The 15,257-nt window shown below is 38.8% G+C and overlaps 1 protein-coding gene across 2 annotated transcripts in view; it reads right to left on the reverse strand.

The window, feature by feature from the left end:
• Nucleotides 1–13,509: 13,509 nt before the first annotated feature.
• The window catches only part of KIF11 (kinesin family member 11), a 47,456-nt gene continuing 45,708 nt past the window's right edge, over nucleotides 13,510–15,257 (reverse strand). The window contains exon 22 of one of the 2 annotated variants that reach the window (XM_014862944.3): nucleotides 13,510–14,941. In XM_014862944.3, coding sequence (XP_014718430.3) covers nucleotides 14,810–14,941 — 132 coding nt within the window. In that variant the 3' untranslated portion in view covers nucleotides 13,510–14,809. The remainder of the gene's footprint in view (nucleotides 14,942–15,257) is intronic. The other variant, XM_044754111.2, reaches the window with a different exon arrangement.

Raw genomic sequence — 15,257 nt, forward strand, 5'->3', positions numbered from 1 at the left:
TCATTTGGGGCTCTAAAAGAACTAGATTTTTCCAAAGTTGTCCTTATAATTTTTTTTCACACAGTCAGAGCTAATAAAACAAAACTGTTGTAGCTATTTAATTCAAAATCTCTTGGAGTTTCAATATTTTTTCTCTGCTGGATACTAAAACCAATAAAGCTACATGAGATTTTAATTATATTCTGAATTAAACAAGACTGTCTGCAAAAATTTGGCACCATTTATTTTAGTCACTGCTATTGTGCGTGAGACCAAACTTTGTAAGAAGAGAAGGTGGTTCTCACCTCTAATTTATCTAGTAGGAACTTAGGTAAAATTTTTGCAACTTGTTTTCAATAACTAAATATACATAGAGGTAAAACTTCAAGTTAGCTATAGCTTGAAAGCATCAATGGATTTTATTATAACGATTTGGTTCTGTTTTTACTTACACTAAAAGTTTTATTCTCTTCAACTGCTGGAATGACTATATCAGTTATTAAATCACATATCAAATAAAATTTTCTTTAAAATTTGACAAAATCTAATTAATTAGTGTTTTAGGGCTTTACTAACTTGGAAAATGCTGATACAATCAAGTAGAATTGTCTCGTCCGTGTCATGAATGGGATCAGAGCTCTGGAACACAGGGGCAGTCGTCACCGTGACGTCGCTGCAGCGATGTCCACGTTTTGCGTGCTACCGTGTACTTTACATAGCGCCGTAATGTGGGTGACTTTTACTCACCGTGCAGCTTTAGGTGGCACTTATGATATCTATTTTCTCAATTAAAAAAGTCACGAGAACTCGATAATAGTAACACAAGAGAACCCAATTTTTTAAATGGACAAAAGCTCTGAATAGACATTTCTCCAAAGAAGATGTACAAATGACCAATAAGTACATGAAGAGATGTTCAACATCATTAGTCATCAGGGAAATGCAAATCAAAACCACAATAAGATACCACATCACACCCACTAAGATAGCTATAATAATTTAAAAAAAAAAAAAAAAAGCAAAACAGAAAAAGACAAATGTTGGTAAGGATATGGAAATTTAGAACCCTCATACATTGCTGGTGGCAGTGAAAAATGAAGCAGCTGCTTTGGAAAACCTGGCAGTTCCTGAAAAGGTTAAACATAAAGTTACCATATGAGCCAGTAATTCCACTCGTGGGTATAAACCCAAGAAATGAAAACATTGTCCACACAAAAACTTGTACACAAGTGTCCTTAGCAGAATTATTCGTAACAACCAAAAAGTGGAAACAACCCAAATGTCCGTCAACTGATAAATGGATAAATCAAATGTGGTACATCCAAGCAATGGAACATTATTTGGTAATAAAAAGGAATTTAAAGGAATAAAAGGGAAAGTACTGACACATGCTAGAAGATGGATGAACTTTGAAAAAATTTTGCTAAGTGAAAGAAGCCAGACACAAAAGACCGCCTATTAAACGATGCCATTTATATAAAATGTCCAGAATAGGCAAATCTATAGAGACGGAAGGTAGATTAGTGGTTGCCTAGGGCTAAGGAAGTTGGGGGTAAATGGAGGGTGACACTGATGGGTACAGAGTCTCTTTTTGAGGTAATGAAAATGTTCTAAAAGTTATTGTGGTGATGGTTACCCAACTTTATGAATATGCTAAAAAAAACTCAGAACTTTAAATGGGTGAATTACGTGGTGTGAATTATATCTCAATAAAGCTGTTATGTAAATTTCTTTAATGACGAAAGGATGAAAGCCAGTAATGTACCCTATAATAATTTTAACAGGGGTTATAATATCAGAAGTGATATTTTGACATATAATCCAAATTTGTGGATTTGCAGCCAAACTCTTAGGCAGCAACCTAGGAAGAACTCACTCTCCTGCTTGGCAATGACCTCATCTCGGATAAACATAATCCGGCTTCCCAGGGGCACTTGTTTTCCCGAGCTGTGAAATGGGCCTGAAATACTGAATTATTTAAAATCAGCTCATCAAAGAAGCCTGGGATAATTGGAGAGGTGGGAAAAATTGATCATGCCAAGGTTTGACCTAAAAGGGAAATTCCCACCTGAAGTTATGGGTCCCAAGAAACTGGTAACATTGGTTGCTTAGAGGAGAAATGGATGGTGGTACAATCGTGGGCTGGGGGAAGAATGAGATGAGAAGTGGCTTTATGCTGCATACCCTTTCATACTTTTTGAATTTTGAACCCAGTTCCTGAAACAGTGTCTGGAATGTATAGGTGCTCAATAGATACTTTTGAAAGGGTGAATGAATGGAGTCAAATGTGATTTTGAATTCCAGCTCCACCATTTTTATTGCGAGCTTTGATAAGTTTCTTAACCATTTTGAGCTCCAGTTTCCTCAAAAGTAGCGTAGGGATTGTAATAATGTCTTTTTTCTTTTACTTTTTTTTCTGGCGAGGAAGATTGGCCCTCAGCTAACATCTATTGCCTATCTTCCTCTATTTTGTATGTGGGATGCACCACAGCATGGCTTGATGAGCGGTGTGTAGGTCTATGCCTGGGATCCAAACCAGCAAACCCCTGGCTGCCAAAGAGGAGCATACAAATTTAACCACTACGCCACCAGGCCAACCTCTCTCATTGTATTGCTGTGAAGATTAAATGAGTTGTTGCATGTAAATCACTGGCATACAGTAAGCACTTGATAAATGGTAGTTGCTGTGATGATGATGATGATGGTAATATGACGATGATGATGATACAACTGCAACAATAGTGGTGGAAGAGAAGTAGACCAAGGTGCTCTCCTAATTTTTTTACGATAATGGAGCATTGCTCTAGTAAATATTGCTTGAAGTAAATGCACATCATCTGGATTTGGGGAATCTTTCATTACAGGGAGGTTTTTCAATTAGAAGCTTACCTGAAGTCTGTTGTACTGTAGGGAATATAAAGATGAAGAGGGCAAGGTCCCTGGCCTCAAGGAGCTTTGTTGTAATCGTACTGGTGAATGAATGAACTCCAGACTGTCTGATTTCTGCTGTTGTTATTGTAAGGAATTTAGTTAACATGCACATAGAGCATGAAGATTCAGGAGCTGGAAAATTCAATGAAGCTAATACTCAAGATTCTGCACTTATGACAGTTATTGGTGTAGTGATGAACCAGCTATCACATGGACATCACTCAAATCTTGCCTTTTCTGTGCTTAGCGTCTGGGCTTTTCGTACGCTGTTTGCATACATTCATGAATATGTGCAGCATGTTAACCACTGGTTAAAAGCATGGAACTTTCTCTGACGCTTCCTAACCCTAGGACCTTGGCAAAGCGTTTGCTCTTTCTCAGCCTGTGTTTTTCACTTTAGCCTAAAAAAAACAGGTTAATAATCATGGCTGTATCATACAGCTGTGAGGATTAAATGTGCCACTGCCTTCAAAATTTTTAGGAGCATGCCTGACCCAACAGGTTCTCAACTTCCTTCTGAGAGGAGAATAAATTTTGCCCAGCGGCAAACAATGAGCTATGAAGAACTTAGTTTGAGCTATGAAGAACTTAGTTTAGCCCATCTTTCCGGCTCCCAAGTTGAAGGGCAAACAATCTTGATTGACTGATTTTTTTTAACTTCATAAATTATATAAAATACTGTTGCAAGTGGCTTATGTTGAAGGAAAACAAAAAATGGATAACAAGAGCAGGGCTGGACATTTCCTAAATCTCTGCTGGTTTAGGAAGGATGGTTCTGATTTGTTCCTCTTTCTGGGTTCCCCATCTTGATTATTGGTACCTCCAGCCACTCCGTCGCTCAAGCTAAAAAGAGACAAGCCATGTTTGAGATGGGGAAGGGAGAAGCAGAGGGAAAAGGGATTGAAGGGTTGAAGTGGGAGTAGCATAAAAGAGGAAAAGAGAAGAAGATGAGTGCCCAGGTTGATTTGGGGGAATGAACTTAATGAAATAGGGTATGGTCCACAAGACTGGAGGGGACACCACTGGGCTAGTGGTTTCTGAAGAGCAGGAGCTGTCTCTTAGTCGTCCCTGTTCCCCACTAGTACCCAGCACTATACGTGGCAGCAAGTGAGCATCATCAAATATGGGTCACGGAGTATCACCCCAGCACCGCCTGGAGAAAGAGCAGGATTATATAGGCTAAAAAGCAAAACCGTGAGTACAAGGGGCTTTCTGGGTTTCTAGGGAGAAAGAGCCCATTCTGTTCTTCTGAGTCATAAGGTGAACATCTGTGTGGATCAGAATATTTAAGAGTTCTCAGAGGAAACAAGGACAAGGAATATAGACAAGAGCAACAATCATAGTGGCGATTGCTGTGGCGTTGCTGTGGCGGCAGCAGCTGTGAAAATGACACGGGTCAGGATGAAAAGCAGCATCTCCTAAACCTGGTGGCTCATGGCTCTGAGCTAGAGTTTATGAGACCCTTCTCTCTCGTGGTCTTCAGGAGCACTGACTGTGGGTGTAGAGCCGAAGGATGTCACACGTGGGTTCCAACCTTAGAGTTGATGCAAGACCAGCCACAAAATGACTATAGGCTCATTATTTTCCACCTTATTATGCCTCCAAGGGTGGAAGCCTAAGAAATTTTTGCTATATTTTGATAGTCCAGCAGATAGATAATAATTCATTTTATAGATAAAGCAATAGACCCAGAGAATTTAAACAACTTGTCCAAAGGCACAGAGCTAATAAATAGCAAAGCGAGGATTTAATCTTAGATATGATTCTTAAGCAAGAACTTTCTGTGGTTCCATAAAGCCTTGCTATTGGCTAAGCAATGGTAACGTGTGCAAGTACTATTTTTAATCAAGAAGCCCAAACCTATTGCTTTATCCCTGGGAATGCACCCATTCCTGGGTGATCTGGGGTATTACAGTGAAAAACAGGAAGTCTCCACAGAAGAAAAAAAAATAAGAGAGCAAAGTTATTTTATTAAATCCAATGTATACGCAAGTATATATTGTCTATTATGATCAGGCAATTAAGTGCATACAGAAGTAGATACAGTGTATGCAAAATTACTAACCAGTTAGCACCATGTTTAAAATAAATTTGATTTCTACCACCTTTTACTTGAAAAATTCTTATAATTGCCTTGTTATTTCAAACTCCATATATTAAAAATATTTCAATTGTATTTTAATTATCCAATATTTTATCTTAAATGTCATAGATACCTTTTCATACAAAAGTATAAGAAACAGGCCCATTATTTGCCTTTATAAAACATTCAAGAAAAGCTTGTTAAGTTTAGCAGTTCACGGTCTATTCTCATCGATAAAAAGAAAAAATCAGAGTGATTCTAAGAGGGTAGCTTGATTTTGTTTTTACTATCCTAATTTTGAATTATCCAACCAACAAAGTGTTCTGTAATTCAGTGAGAAAGTAACAACAGCCATTTAAAATAATATTTTTAATCGGATATCTTTGAAATGATTTTACCAGTTTCTCTTCTTTCTCTTCTTCTTTGGGGGAAAATGTCCCCAGTGAGATCTGCTACTGATGCTCCTGCTGAATGAAAGCCACCCCCTTTGTCAGAGCGTTCGCCAAGCCAAGGCAGAGCAGCCAGGTTTGAAGCGTCCTTCAAGATGAAAGCTCTTGAATAAAGATGCTGAGTTAAACGCAACAAGATGTCAGATCGAATTCTTATTTTCTTGGTCTTTTGAGATACACATTGGGGAAGTGTCTTTGAAGGCGTGGAAGGTGACCATAAAGACTGGGAAAGACTTTTGACTGGCAAGGGGCTAGAAGAAATGGTAAGTAAACATATTAACAATTCTGTTGAAGAAGAGTAAAATAGGAACAAAATAGGCACACAGTTGAAAAGAAAATCTCTCTTTAAATCATTCCCACTGTTTTTCTAACAAGTTAGAAAATGTTAATTGGAGGCTATACTGATTCCATGTCCGCCTAGGACGTAAACAAATTGCAAAGAACATTGTTTCCACTCTAACAAGAAAAAACTGGATAAACTACACAATCCTAACTTTCCTTGAACCTCTCAGAGAGCCAAGGTCTCAGGGTAGCCAAGCCCTCGGAAGAAAGACAGGCCTTCCTTCCCAAACAGAGACAGGGATGAGCAGTAGCTGACCTGTGGCAGAGCTGGAAGGGGAGACATCAGATGCCATGCAAGGGGGTGCGATGAATTCAGCTAAAATTCTTAACAAGTTGTCAAAGGCTTCACATGAGCTAGCATAAAGTACAGGATCCCTAGGAGCTGCAGGCTCAATGGGAATTTGCACCCACTAGCAGGGTCTTCTCCACAGACTTTCCCAGGTGCTGGAGAAAGGCAGGAGGCCAGGCAGGAAACCAAAACCTCTATCCATGAGGCAGGCCTGGAAAAGGGAGCGGCCACCACTGCCAGAAGGCATGAAGCTCTGCCCACACCTTTCTTCCTTATAGACAAAAGCCGTGCGGAGAAGGGCAGCAAATCTTGTGGCTCCCAGGGAACAGGTGAAGACCACCGTGACTGAGATAAAGGTAAAAAAGCCAAAGCAAAACTCTCCTCCTAGAGGAGAGGCAGGAAATTCTCTCCTGCAAAGAACCTGCCAGAGATACGGGCAGAGCTTGGCTACTCAGTGAGAGACAGGATCACTGAGAAAGCCCAGCTCCTCCGTGACCCAGGACACAGGGCCTGCTTAGGACAAAGGCTGGACCTAGACAGCAGAAAACCCTCACCAGCCCCCACTCGTAGGCCAGCAAGCCCCAAGAATCCAGGAACAGCAGGTTTCGCCTGGCGGAAGGGCAAAACTGTGCTTAGAGACCCTTCCTCGGGCTCAGGCACACAGGGAAGGCTGCAAGCTGGGAGTGGAGCAGAAACATTGAGAAAAGCCTTCCACCAACCTAGCCTCCACACTAATCCAAGTACTGAAAACCAAAATTACACAGAAAATGTTGAAAGACAGCAAGAGAAAGAAGACATTAAATGCACAGGAACAAAGACAAGAATTACACACCTGGCTTCTTGTTGGAAACTGTGCAAACCAGAAGACAATGGAGTGACACTTTTAAAGTGCTGAAAGAAAACTGTAATCCCAGAACTCTGCACCCAAAGAAATATCCTTCAAAAATGAAGACAAAATAAATAATTTTTTAAAAAACAAAAGCTGACAGAATTCAGTACCAGCAGTCCTGTACTATAAGAAATGTTGAAGTTCTCCAAGCAAGAGGAATATGATATCAGAGAATACAAAATAAATGAAGGGGCCGGCCCAGTGGCACAGTGGTTAAGTTTGCATGTTCCACTTGGGCAGCCTGGGGTTTGCTGGTTTGGATCCTGGGTATGGACGTGGCACCGCTTGGCAAGCCATGCTGTGGCAGACGTCCCACATATAAAGTGGAGGAAGGTGGGCACAGATGTTAGCTCAGGGCCAGTCTTCCTCAGCAAAAAGAGGAGGATTGGCAGCAAATGTTAGCTCAGGGCTAATCTTCCTCAAAAAAATAATAATAATAATAAAATAAAATAAAAAGGAAAAAATAAATTAAATAAATGAAGATCTTGGAAATGGTTAAAATGAAAATAAATAGAATAACATTCTTTCTCTCATTTTTCGCCTCTCTACAGGATAATTGACTTTCAAAAATAAATATAGTAGCGATGAATTATGGTTTTATTTCAAATATAAAAGTAATATGAAAAGAATCACAGAAAAGATGAGAGAGAAGAATTAGAAGGGTGCTGTTGTTAGGTGCTGAAACTGTATGTGAATCTATATAATTTTTTTTATTGAGGTCATAATAGTTTATAACATTGTGAAATTTCAGGTGTACATTATTTTTTGTCAGTCAGCATATAAATGTGCGCCTTCACCTCATTGTGCCCACCCTCCAACCCCTCTCCCCTCTGGTAAAACACTAAACTGTTCTTTTTGTCCGTATGTTAGTTTATCTTCCACATATGAGAGAAATTACACACTGTCTTTCTCTGTCTGGCTTATTTCACTTAACATAATATCTTCAAGGTCCACCCATGTTGTTGCAAATGGGACGACTTTGTCTTTTTTTATAGCTGAGTAGTATTCCATCGTATATATATACACCACATCTGCTTTATCCAATCATCAGTTGATGGACACTTGGGTTGCTTCCACGTCTTGGCTATTGTGAACAATGCTGCAATGAACCTCTTTGTATTGTTGATTTCAAGTTCTTTGGATAAATTCCCAGTAGTGGGATAGCTGGGTCATATGGTAGTTCTATTTTTAATTTTTTGACAAATCTGCATACTGTTTTCCATAGTGGCTGCACCAGTTTGCATTCCCACCAGAAGTGTATGAGGGTTCCTTTTTCTCTACATCCTCTCCAACATTTGTTATTTTTTGTCTTGGTGATTATAGCCATTCTAACAGGTGTAAGGTGATATCTTAGTGTAGTTTTGATTTGCATTTCCCTGATGATTAGTGATGTTGAACATCTTTTCATATGCCTATTGGCCATCTGTATATCTTCTTTGGAAACATGTCTCTTCATATCCTCTGCCAATTATTTGATTGGGTTGTTTGTTTTTTTGTTGTTGAGTTGTGTGAGTTCTTTATATATTTTGGAGATTAACCCCTTGTTGGATATATGATTTGCAAATATTTTCTCCCAGTTGGTGGATTGTCTTTTCGTTTTATTCCTGGTTTCCTTTGCTTTGCAGAAGCCCTTTGTCTGATGAAGTCCCACTTGTTTATTTTTTCTTTTGTTTCCCTTGTCTGAGTAGACATTGTATTCGAAAAGATCCTTCTAAGACTGATGTCAAGGAGTGTATTGCCTATATTTTCTTTTAGGAGTTTTATAGTATAATTTTTTTTGAAGGTAGATTATGGTTAATTCAAGATGTATATTGTAAGCCTTTGTGCAACAACTAAACAAAATTTTTAATGGAGATAAAGTGGATTCATAAAAATATTCAGTTAATTCTAAAGGAGGCAGAAAAAGAGGGGAAAGAACAGAGGGAACAAATAAAAAACAACTAGCAAGATTATATATTTAAGCCCAATATTCACGTTAAATGTAAGTGGTCTAAATAAACTAATTAAAAGACAGATTGTCAGATTGGATAAAAGCAATTATAATCAATCTACAAGAAACTCACTTCAAATAGAAAAAACATAGATAATTAAAAGGAAAAGAACGGAAAAAATACACTGCGCAAACACTGATCAAAAGAAAGCTGAGTATCTACGTTAATATAAAAGTTGGCTTTAGAATAAGGAATATCACCAAGGATAAAGAGGGACATTACATACTGATGAAGGGTTCAATTCACCAAGAAGTGTAATAATTCTAAATATGTATGTACCTTACAACAGAGGTGCTAGAAACTGAAAGGACTGAGAGTGGACATAAACAAATTCACAGTTATAGTTTGAGACTTCAACATTTTAATTAACAACTAGATAGAAAAATCAGTAAAGTTGTAGAAGACCTGACAACCCTATCAACCAGCTCAACCTCACTGACATTTATAGACCAGTCCATCCAATGATAGAATATGTTTTTTTGAATTTAATACTATACTTTACTTATCAAAGTCTAATATTAGAATTTTTGCTACCTCCCAGACAAGCAAAGGATCTTAGAACCCACTAACTACTTTTACCCTTCTTTCGTCTGTGCTATATGTGCTATTCTTGAGGATTTTAATTTCATATAAATTTTAGACCCCTACAAAACATTGTTATTGTTTTGTAGTGATTATTTATCTTTTCTGATACGTTTATATTTGCCATTGCTCTTTATTTTATTTTTTTATTTTTTTGAGGAAGATTAGCCCTGAGCTATCATCTGCTGCCAATCCTCCTCCTTTTGCTGAGGAAGACTGGCCCTGAGCTCATATCCGTGCCCATCTTCCTCTACTTTATATGTGGGACGCCTGCCACAGCATGGCTTGCCAAGCGGTGCCATGTTGCACCCAGGATCCGAACCGGCGAACCCCAGGCTGCCGAGAAGTGGAATGTGCACACTTAACCGCTGTGCCACCGGGCAGCCCCTTTTTATTCTTTCCTACATCTCTGAGATGCCATTTGGTCTCATTTTCTTCCTAAAGAACACCCTTTAGTATTTCCTTCAGTACCAGGTTGCTGGTGACAAAATCAATGATCATTTCCAAGACACATAAGATGCCTTTAATGCACTGTCATGCCTGAAAAATATTTTCATTAAGTAAGAGTTCTGTGATGGCAATCAGTTGTTTTCTTTCAGCTGTTAATTTTTTCTATTGTTTTTTAATTCCCTATTTAATTTACCTGCACTCTATTATTTCCTTCCATTTATTTTGAGTTTAGATTTCACTTCTTTTTCAACTTTCTTGAGGTGGAAGATCAGGCTATTAAGATCTTTCTTATTTTTTAATATAGGCAGGTACCACTATACATTTCCTGTAAGCACTACTCAGCTTGTCTGCATCCCATATGTCTGGTATGTTATTTGTTTTCGTTCACCCCAAAGTATTTTCTCACTTCCCTTGTGATTTCTTCTTTGATACACTGGTTATTTAGGAGTGTGCTGTCCAATTTCCACATATTTGCGAATGTCTCAAATGTCCTTCTGCTATTGATTTCTAATTTCATTCCATAGTGGTTGGAGAATGTATTTTGTATGACTTCAATCCTTTTAAATTTATTGAGACTTGGGTGTTCTACTGTTGTTGTGTGGAGTGTCTTATAAGTGTCTGTTAGGTCTACTTGGCTTCTGGTGTTATTCAAGCCTTCCATTTCCTGTTGATCTTCTGCTAATTGTTCTATTATTAAAATGGGGTACTGAAGTCTCCAACTGTTATTGTCTATTTCTCCCTTTAATTCTGTCAGTTTTTGCATCATGTATTTGCGGCTCTGTTGTTAATTGCACATGTTTATAATTATGTCTTGCTGATGGATTTGATACTTTTTCATCTAAAAATGTCCATCTTTATATCTAGTAATAATTTTTGTCTCAAATCTATTTTGTGTGATATCACAATAGCCACTTCAGGTTTCTTTTGGTGACTGTGTGCATGGTGTATCGTTTGCCACCTTTTTACTTTCAACCTATTTGTGTCTTTGAATCTAAAGTGTGTCACTTGCAGACAACATATAGTTGGATCATGTTTTTTTAGTCTATTCTGCTTGTTTACTGGAGTACTTAATCCACTTAATATAATTACTGATAAGGATTTATGTCTGCCATTTTGCATGTTTTCTTATTTTTTTCCCCTCTATTACTCCAGCAATCATACATTTTTTTTGCTGAGGAAGATTCACCTAACATCTATGCCAATCCTCCTCTGTTTTTCAGTATGTGGGACACCAGCACAGCATGGCCACTAACAGAGCAGTGTAGGTCTGCACCCTGGAACCGAAGCCAGGCTGCTGAAGCGGAGCGTGCTGAACTCAACCACTAGGCCACTGGGGCTGGCCCCTTGCTCTCTTTTATATTAAATACTTTCTAGTGTACCATTATAGCTCTTTTGTTTCTTCGCATGCTTTTTAGGTGTTTTTGTTGAAAACTGAACATTTTGAATATTATAATGTGGTAATTCTTGAAATCAGATTCTTCATGCCTAAGGATTTGTTTTTGTTGCTTGCTGTGGGCTATAGCAGTTTTTTTTGTTTGTTTTGGGGGGGGGGGTTTGCAGGGAAAGATTCACCCTGAGATAACATCTGTTGCTAACCTTTTTTTTCTCTTCTCCCCAAAGCCCCAGTGCATGGTTGTATATCCTAGTTGTAGGTCCTTCTAGTTTTTCTATGTGAGCCACCACCAAAGCATGGCAACTCACAGACAGATGGTGTGGTTCTGCAACCGGGAAGCAAACCCAGGCCACTGAAGTGGTGAGAGCGCCGAACCTTAACCTCTAGACCATCAGGGCTTTTTAGTGACTTTCTAAACTGTTTTTTTGTAAAGTCTCAATTCTTTGGCTTAACATAGTCTCTTCCTTTTGCTTGTGTTCAGTTAGTGTTGACAGAGATTTCCTTGAATGCCAGTGGCCAAAAAATCAATAAAAGAGAATTAAAATTAAAAAAAGAAAAAGAAGGGGGCTGGCCCCGTGGCTGAGTGGTTAAGTTCGCGTGCTCCGCTGCAGGTGGCCCAGTGTTTCGTTGGTTCGAATCCTGGATGCAGACGTGGCACTGCTCATCAAGCCACGCTGAGGCAGCGTCCCACATGCCACAACTAGAAGGACCCACAACGAGGAATATACAACTATGAACTGGGGGGCTTTGGGGAGAAAAAGGAAAAAATAAAAAAAAAATCTTAAAAAAAAAAAAGAAAAAGAAAAGAAAAAATCCTCCCAGGATTTGCAGATTGGCCGCGTTGGGAGGGCACTTGCAGTGCTTAGCTAGGCCACTTGAAAGCTGTCTTAGCCTTCACTTCCTGCTTGTGCTGAACCTAGAGATCAGCCAGCAGTGCAAGGGCCTTCTCAGGTCTTTTCTAAGCATGCAACTTGGCCTGCACATGGATGGCTTTCTCAATTCCCCAACATACCTTGGTGTTTTTGAATGGCCTAATTTCCCTAAGAAATTCTCTCGTTTTTTCCTCCCAGGCGTTAGGCACTCCTTTATTTAACTCAACTGTTACCTTTTCCAGAGGTGGTAGCAGGTTGTTCATTTGCCTCCCAGTATTTTCAAGAAATGCCTGCCACGTTTCCACCCTGAGTTCTGAGTTAGATGAACTCAGGTTGGAACAATTTTTTCTTTTTTTGTGTGTGAGGAAGATTCGCCCTGAGCTAATATCTGTTGCCAATCCTCCTTTTTTTGCTTGAGGAAGATTCGCTCTAATATCTGTGCCAATCTTCCTCTACTTTGCATGTGGGATGCCTCCACAGCATGGCTAATGAGTGGAGGTCTGCACCCAGGATCCAAACCCGAGAACCTGGGCTGCCAAAGTGGAGCATGCAGAACTTTAACCACTCAGCCACAGTGCTGGCCTCCAATTTTTTAAGATTAAGATCTTGTCTTCTCCCTCAGGACCATGGAACAAGGGTCCCACTCTGAGAATGTGGGTTACTGTCTGTCTTTAGGACCACCCCAGAGCTGGGAAGGGGAATGGAACAAGGGCAAGTAAAACACCAAAAGCTTTCCTAGTTTTTAGGCTGCCTTCTTCTTGAGTCAGCATTTGCTTGGTTGCTGTAAACCTGTTTTCCAGAGTTCTGACCAAGTTGTTTCTGAAGGTTTTTTTACTTCTGAGGACGAATGTGTCCTTCAAGCTACCTGCTGTTTTTGCTGATGGTTATGTTTTGAGTGCTTGACATTGTGTATGAAAATACGTAGAGCTAACTTAAGGCTCTGGATGTTAAAATTCCCCATACATTTATTTTTGCTTCTGTCAGGCAGTTAAACTAACTGCATTAGCATTCCTAGAGAACTCTAACAGCCAGGGCATGAGAGGCCTGAAAGCTAGACTTCAGCCTTGTGAGGCCCAGCTGATTCTCAATCTCACACTAAGGTGTAGCCCCTCGGAGTGCGACTGAAAGCCTGGGATGTTTACCAAGGCCCTTCTTCCTCGGTGGTAGCTGTGTGGAAGTGTATTTCAGGAATTTTACTACAACTTGCTTAACTCTGTAAACAAACCCACTGCCAAATAAGAAATAATGGGGCAAGCAAGTTAATGTAGAAACCAAATTTATTAATCATGGAGTTACTGAGGGCAGTTTATTTTATTAGGTATTATCCACAGCTTATGTTGACAAGTGATTTTGCAGAGAAATTATATCATTATTTTTATTAAGATAATTAATACTTCCGCAAAGTAAATTTAGTTCCTCGAAGTAGCGCCTTTTCGAACTCTTCAATAGGGTTTGGTTCTACTTAGCTATCAAAGTCAAATCTCTCTAAATTTATACATGTAACTTGATTTGGGCACAAAATTTATTCTTTGCATATAATTCCTTCTAAGTGTTCTGGTTCTTCATGCTGAAAAGTCTCAACTTCCAGAAATTTGACTGCTAGGATCAAAATTGTCAGGGCCCTTCTATGGGTTAAGATTTCAATAGAGAAAAAAATATATATACATATTTTATTATATACAAAGAACAACAAAGTTTCATCAGGTAAACAAAGAATATAAGTTATGGTCATAATTAATAACATTACAAAGCCCTTAAATCACTGTGACCTTCTGCATAAGACAAAAGCCTCAAAATGGGGCCACAGAGCCATTAATCAGAGCTGTATGTAGTTCTCCTGTAATAGCAATCTATACTCTGGAGAAGCTGGCTTTGTATGAACTCTGTGGGGGCTAATGTGTTAGGCCTCATCTAGGGGGAAACAAATTAAAAATATTGAAGGAAGGGATACTTCTAGGGTTATGTTTATTGTTGACAGTAATTTGAGAGAGAACCACAGAAAAGTGTTAAAGATTCCTAGGTAAAATTCTGGCTATCTCATAGTAAGAACAGATACACTTTCACAGCTCTACAAATGGTTGGGTGACAAATAAAAAAGAAAGTGAGCTGAGAAGGCAGAACGGAAAAGTCTAGGGAAGGAGGCAAGTAAATACAGACATAATCATAGCAAGAAAAGAAAGGAGCTGGGCCTTCCCAAGACCAAGCACTGGTGACACTGACCTATGTAAGTTCAAGCCTAGAAGAACAGTGCGGCTGCTATATAGCTATTTAGTAAAATACAAGAAAAGTATTTTTTCATTTGTTATGAAAGGGCTATTTTATATCAAAAGCTAGAAATACATATTTACTCAATGTAAATCCCAAATGAAACCCAACTGAATACATAATGAACTAGAGGGATGACAGAAAAATGGGTAGACATTTTAAATTCAACTAAATTTACAGTACTGCCTTGATATTTTCTATTTGTTTTTAATCTGTACACAAGGCTCAAGTTCTAAGGTTATAGATTTTATTTTTCATTTTTCTTAAAAATAAAATCACCAATCCTCAAGTTAACTAGAGATTTATCTGGGCTCGTAATGGTAATCTGCTCTTTGTAACAGATTGCTCTGTCGTCTCGTCCACTTTAGACCTCTCCACTGGATTAATGCCTCTGTTTTCTTTGTCTTTTCCATGTGATTTTTTATGCTGTGGATTTAAGGGAAGAAATTAAGTCAGTATAAAGTAACATTTGATACATATTATGATACATACTCTCTTTTCAAAGTTCTCTGGGTTATAGGCAAACAATTAAGCGTGAAAAACTTCAGAAAAGGCTCAGGACAAATTTGAGAACAACTTGTTTGGCAAGTAGAAATGAATGCCTTCTTCATTTTACCACCAATGGAAAGAGTGGGGTGAAAGAGATTTGAATTTTCTGCATGATTTTCCAAGGCACAATGATTTTACTATAGGGCAGTGGTTCTCAACAGGGAGCAATTTTGCCCTGCAGGGGACATTTGGT

The sequence above is a fragment of the Equus asinus genome, chromosome 2, assembly GCF_041296235.1.
Source record: "Equus asinus isolate D_3611 breed Donkey chromosome 2, EquAss-T2T_v2, whole genome shotgun sequence".
NCBI lineage: Eukaryota > Metazoa > Chordata > Mammalia > Perissodactyla > Equidae > Equus > Equus asinus.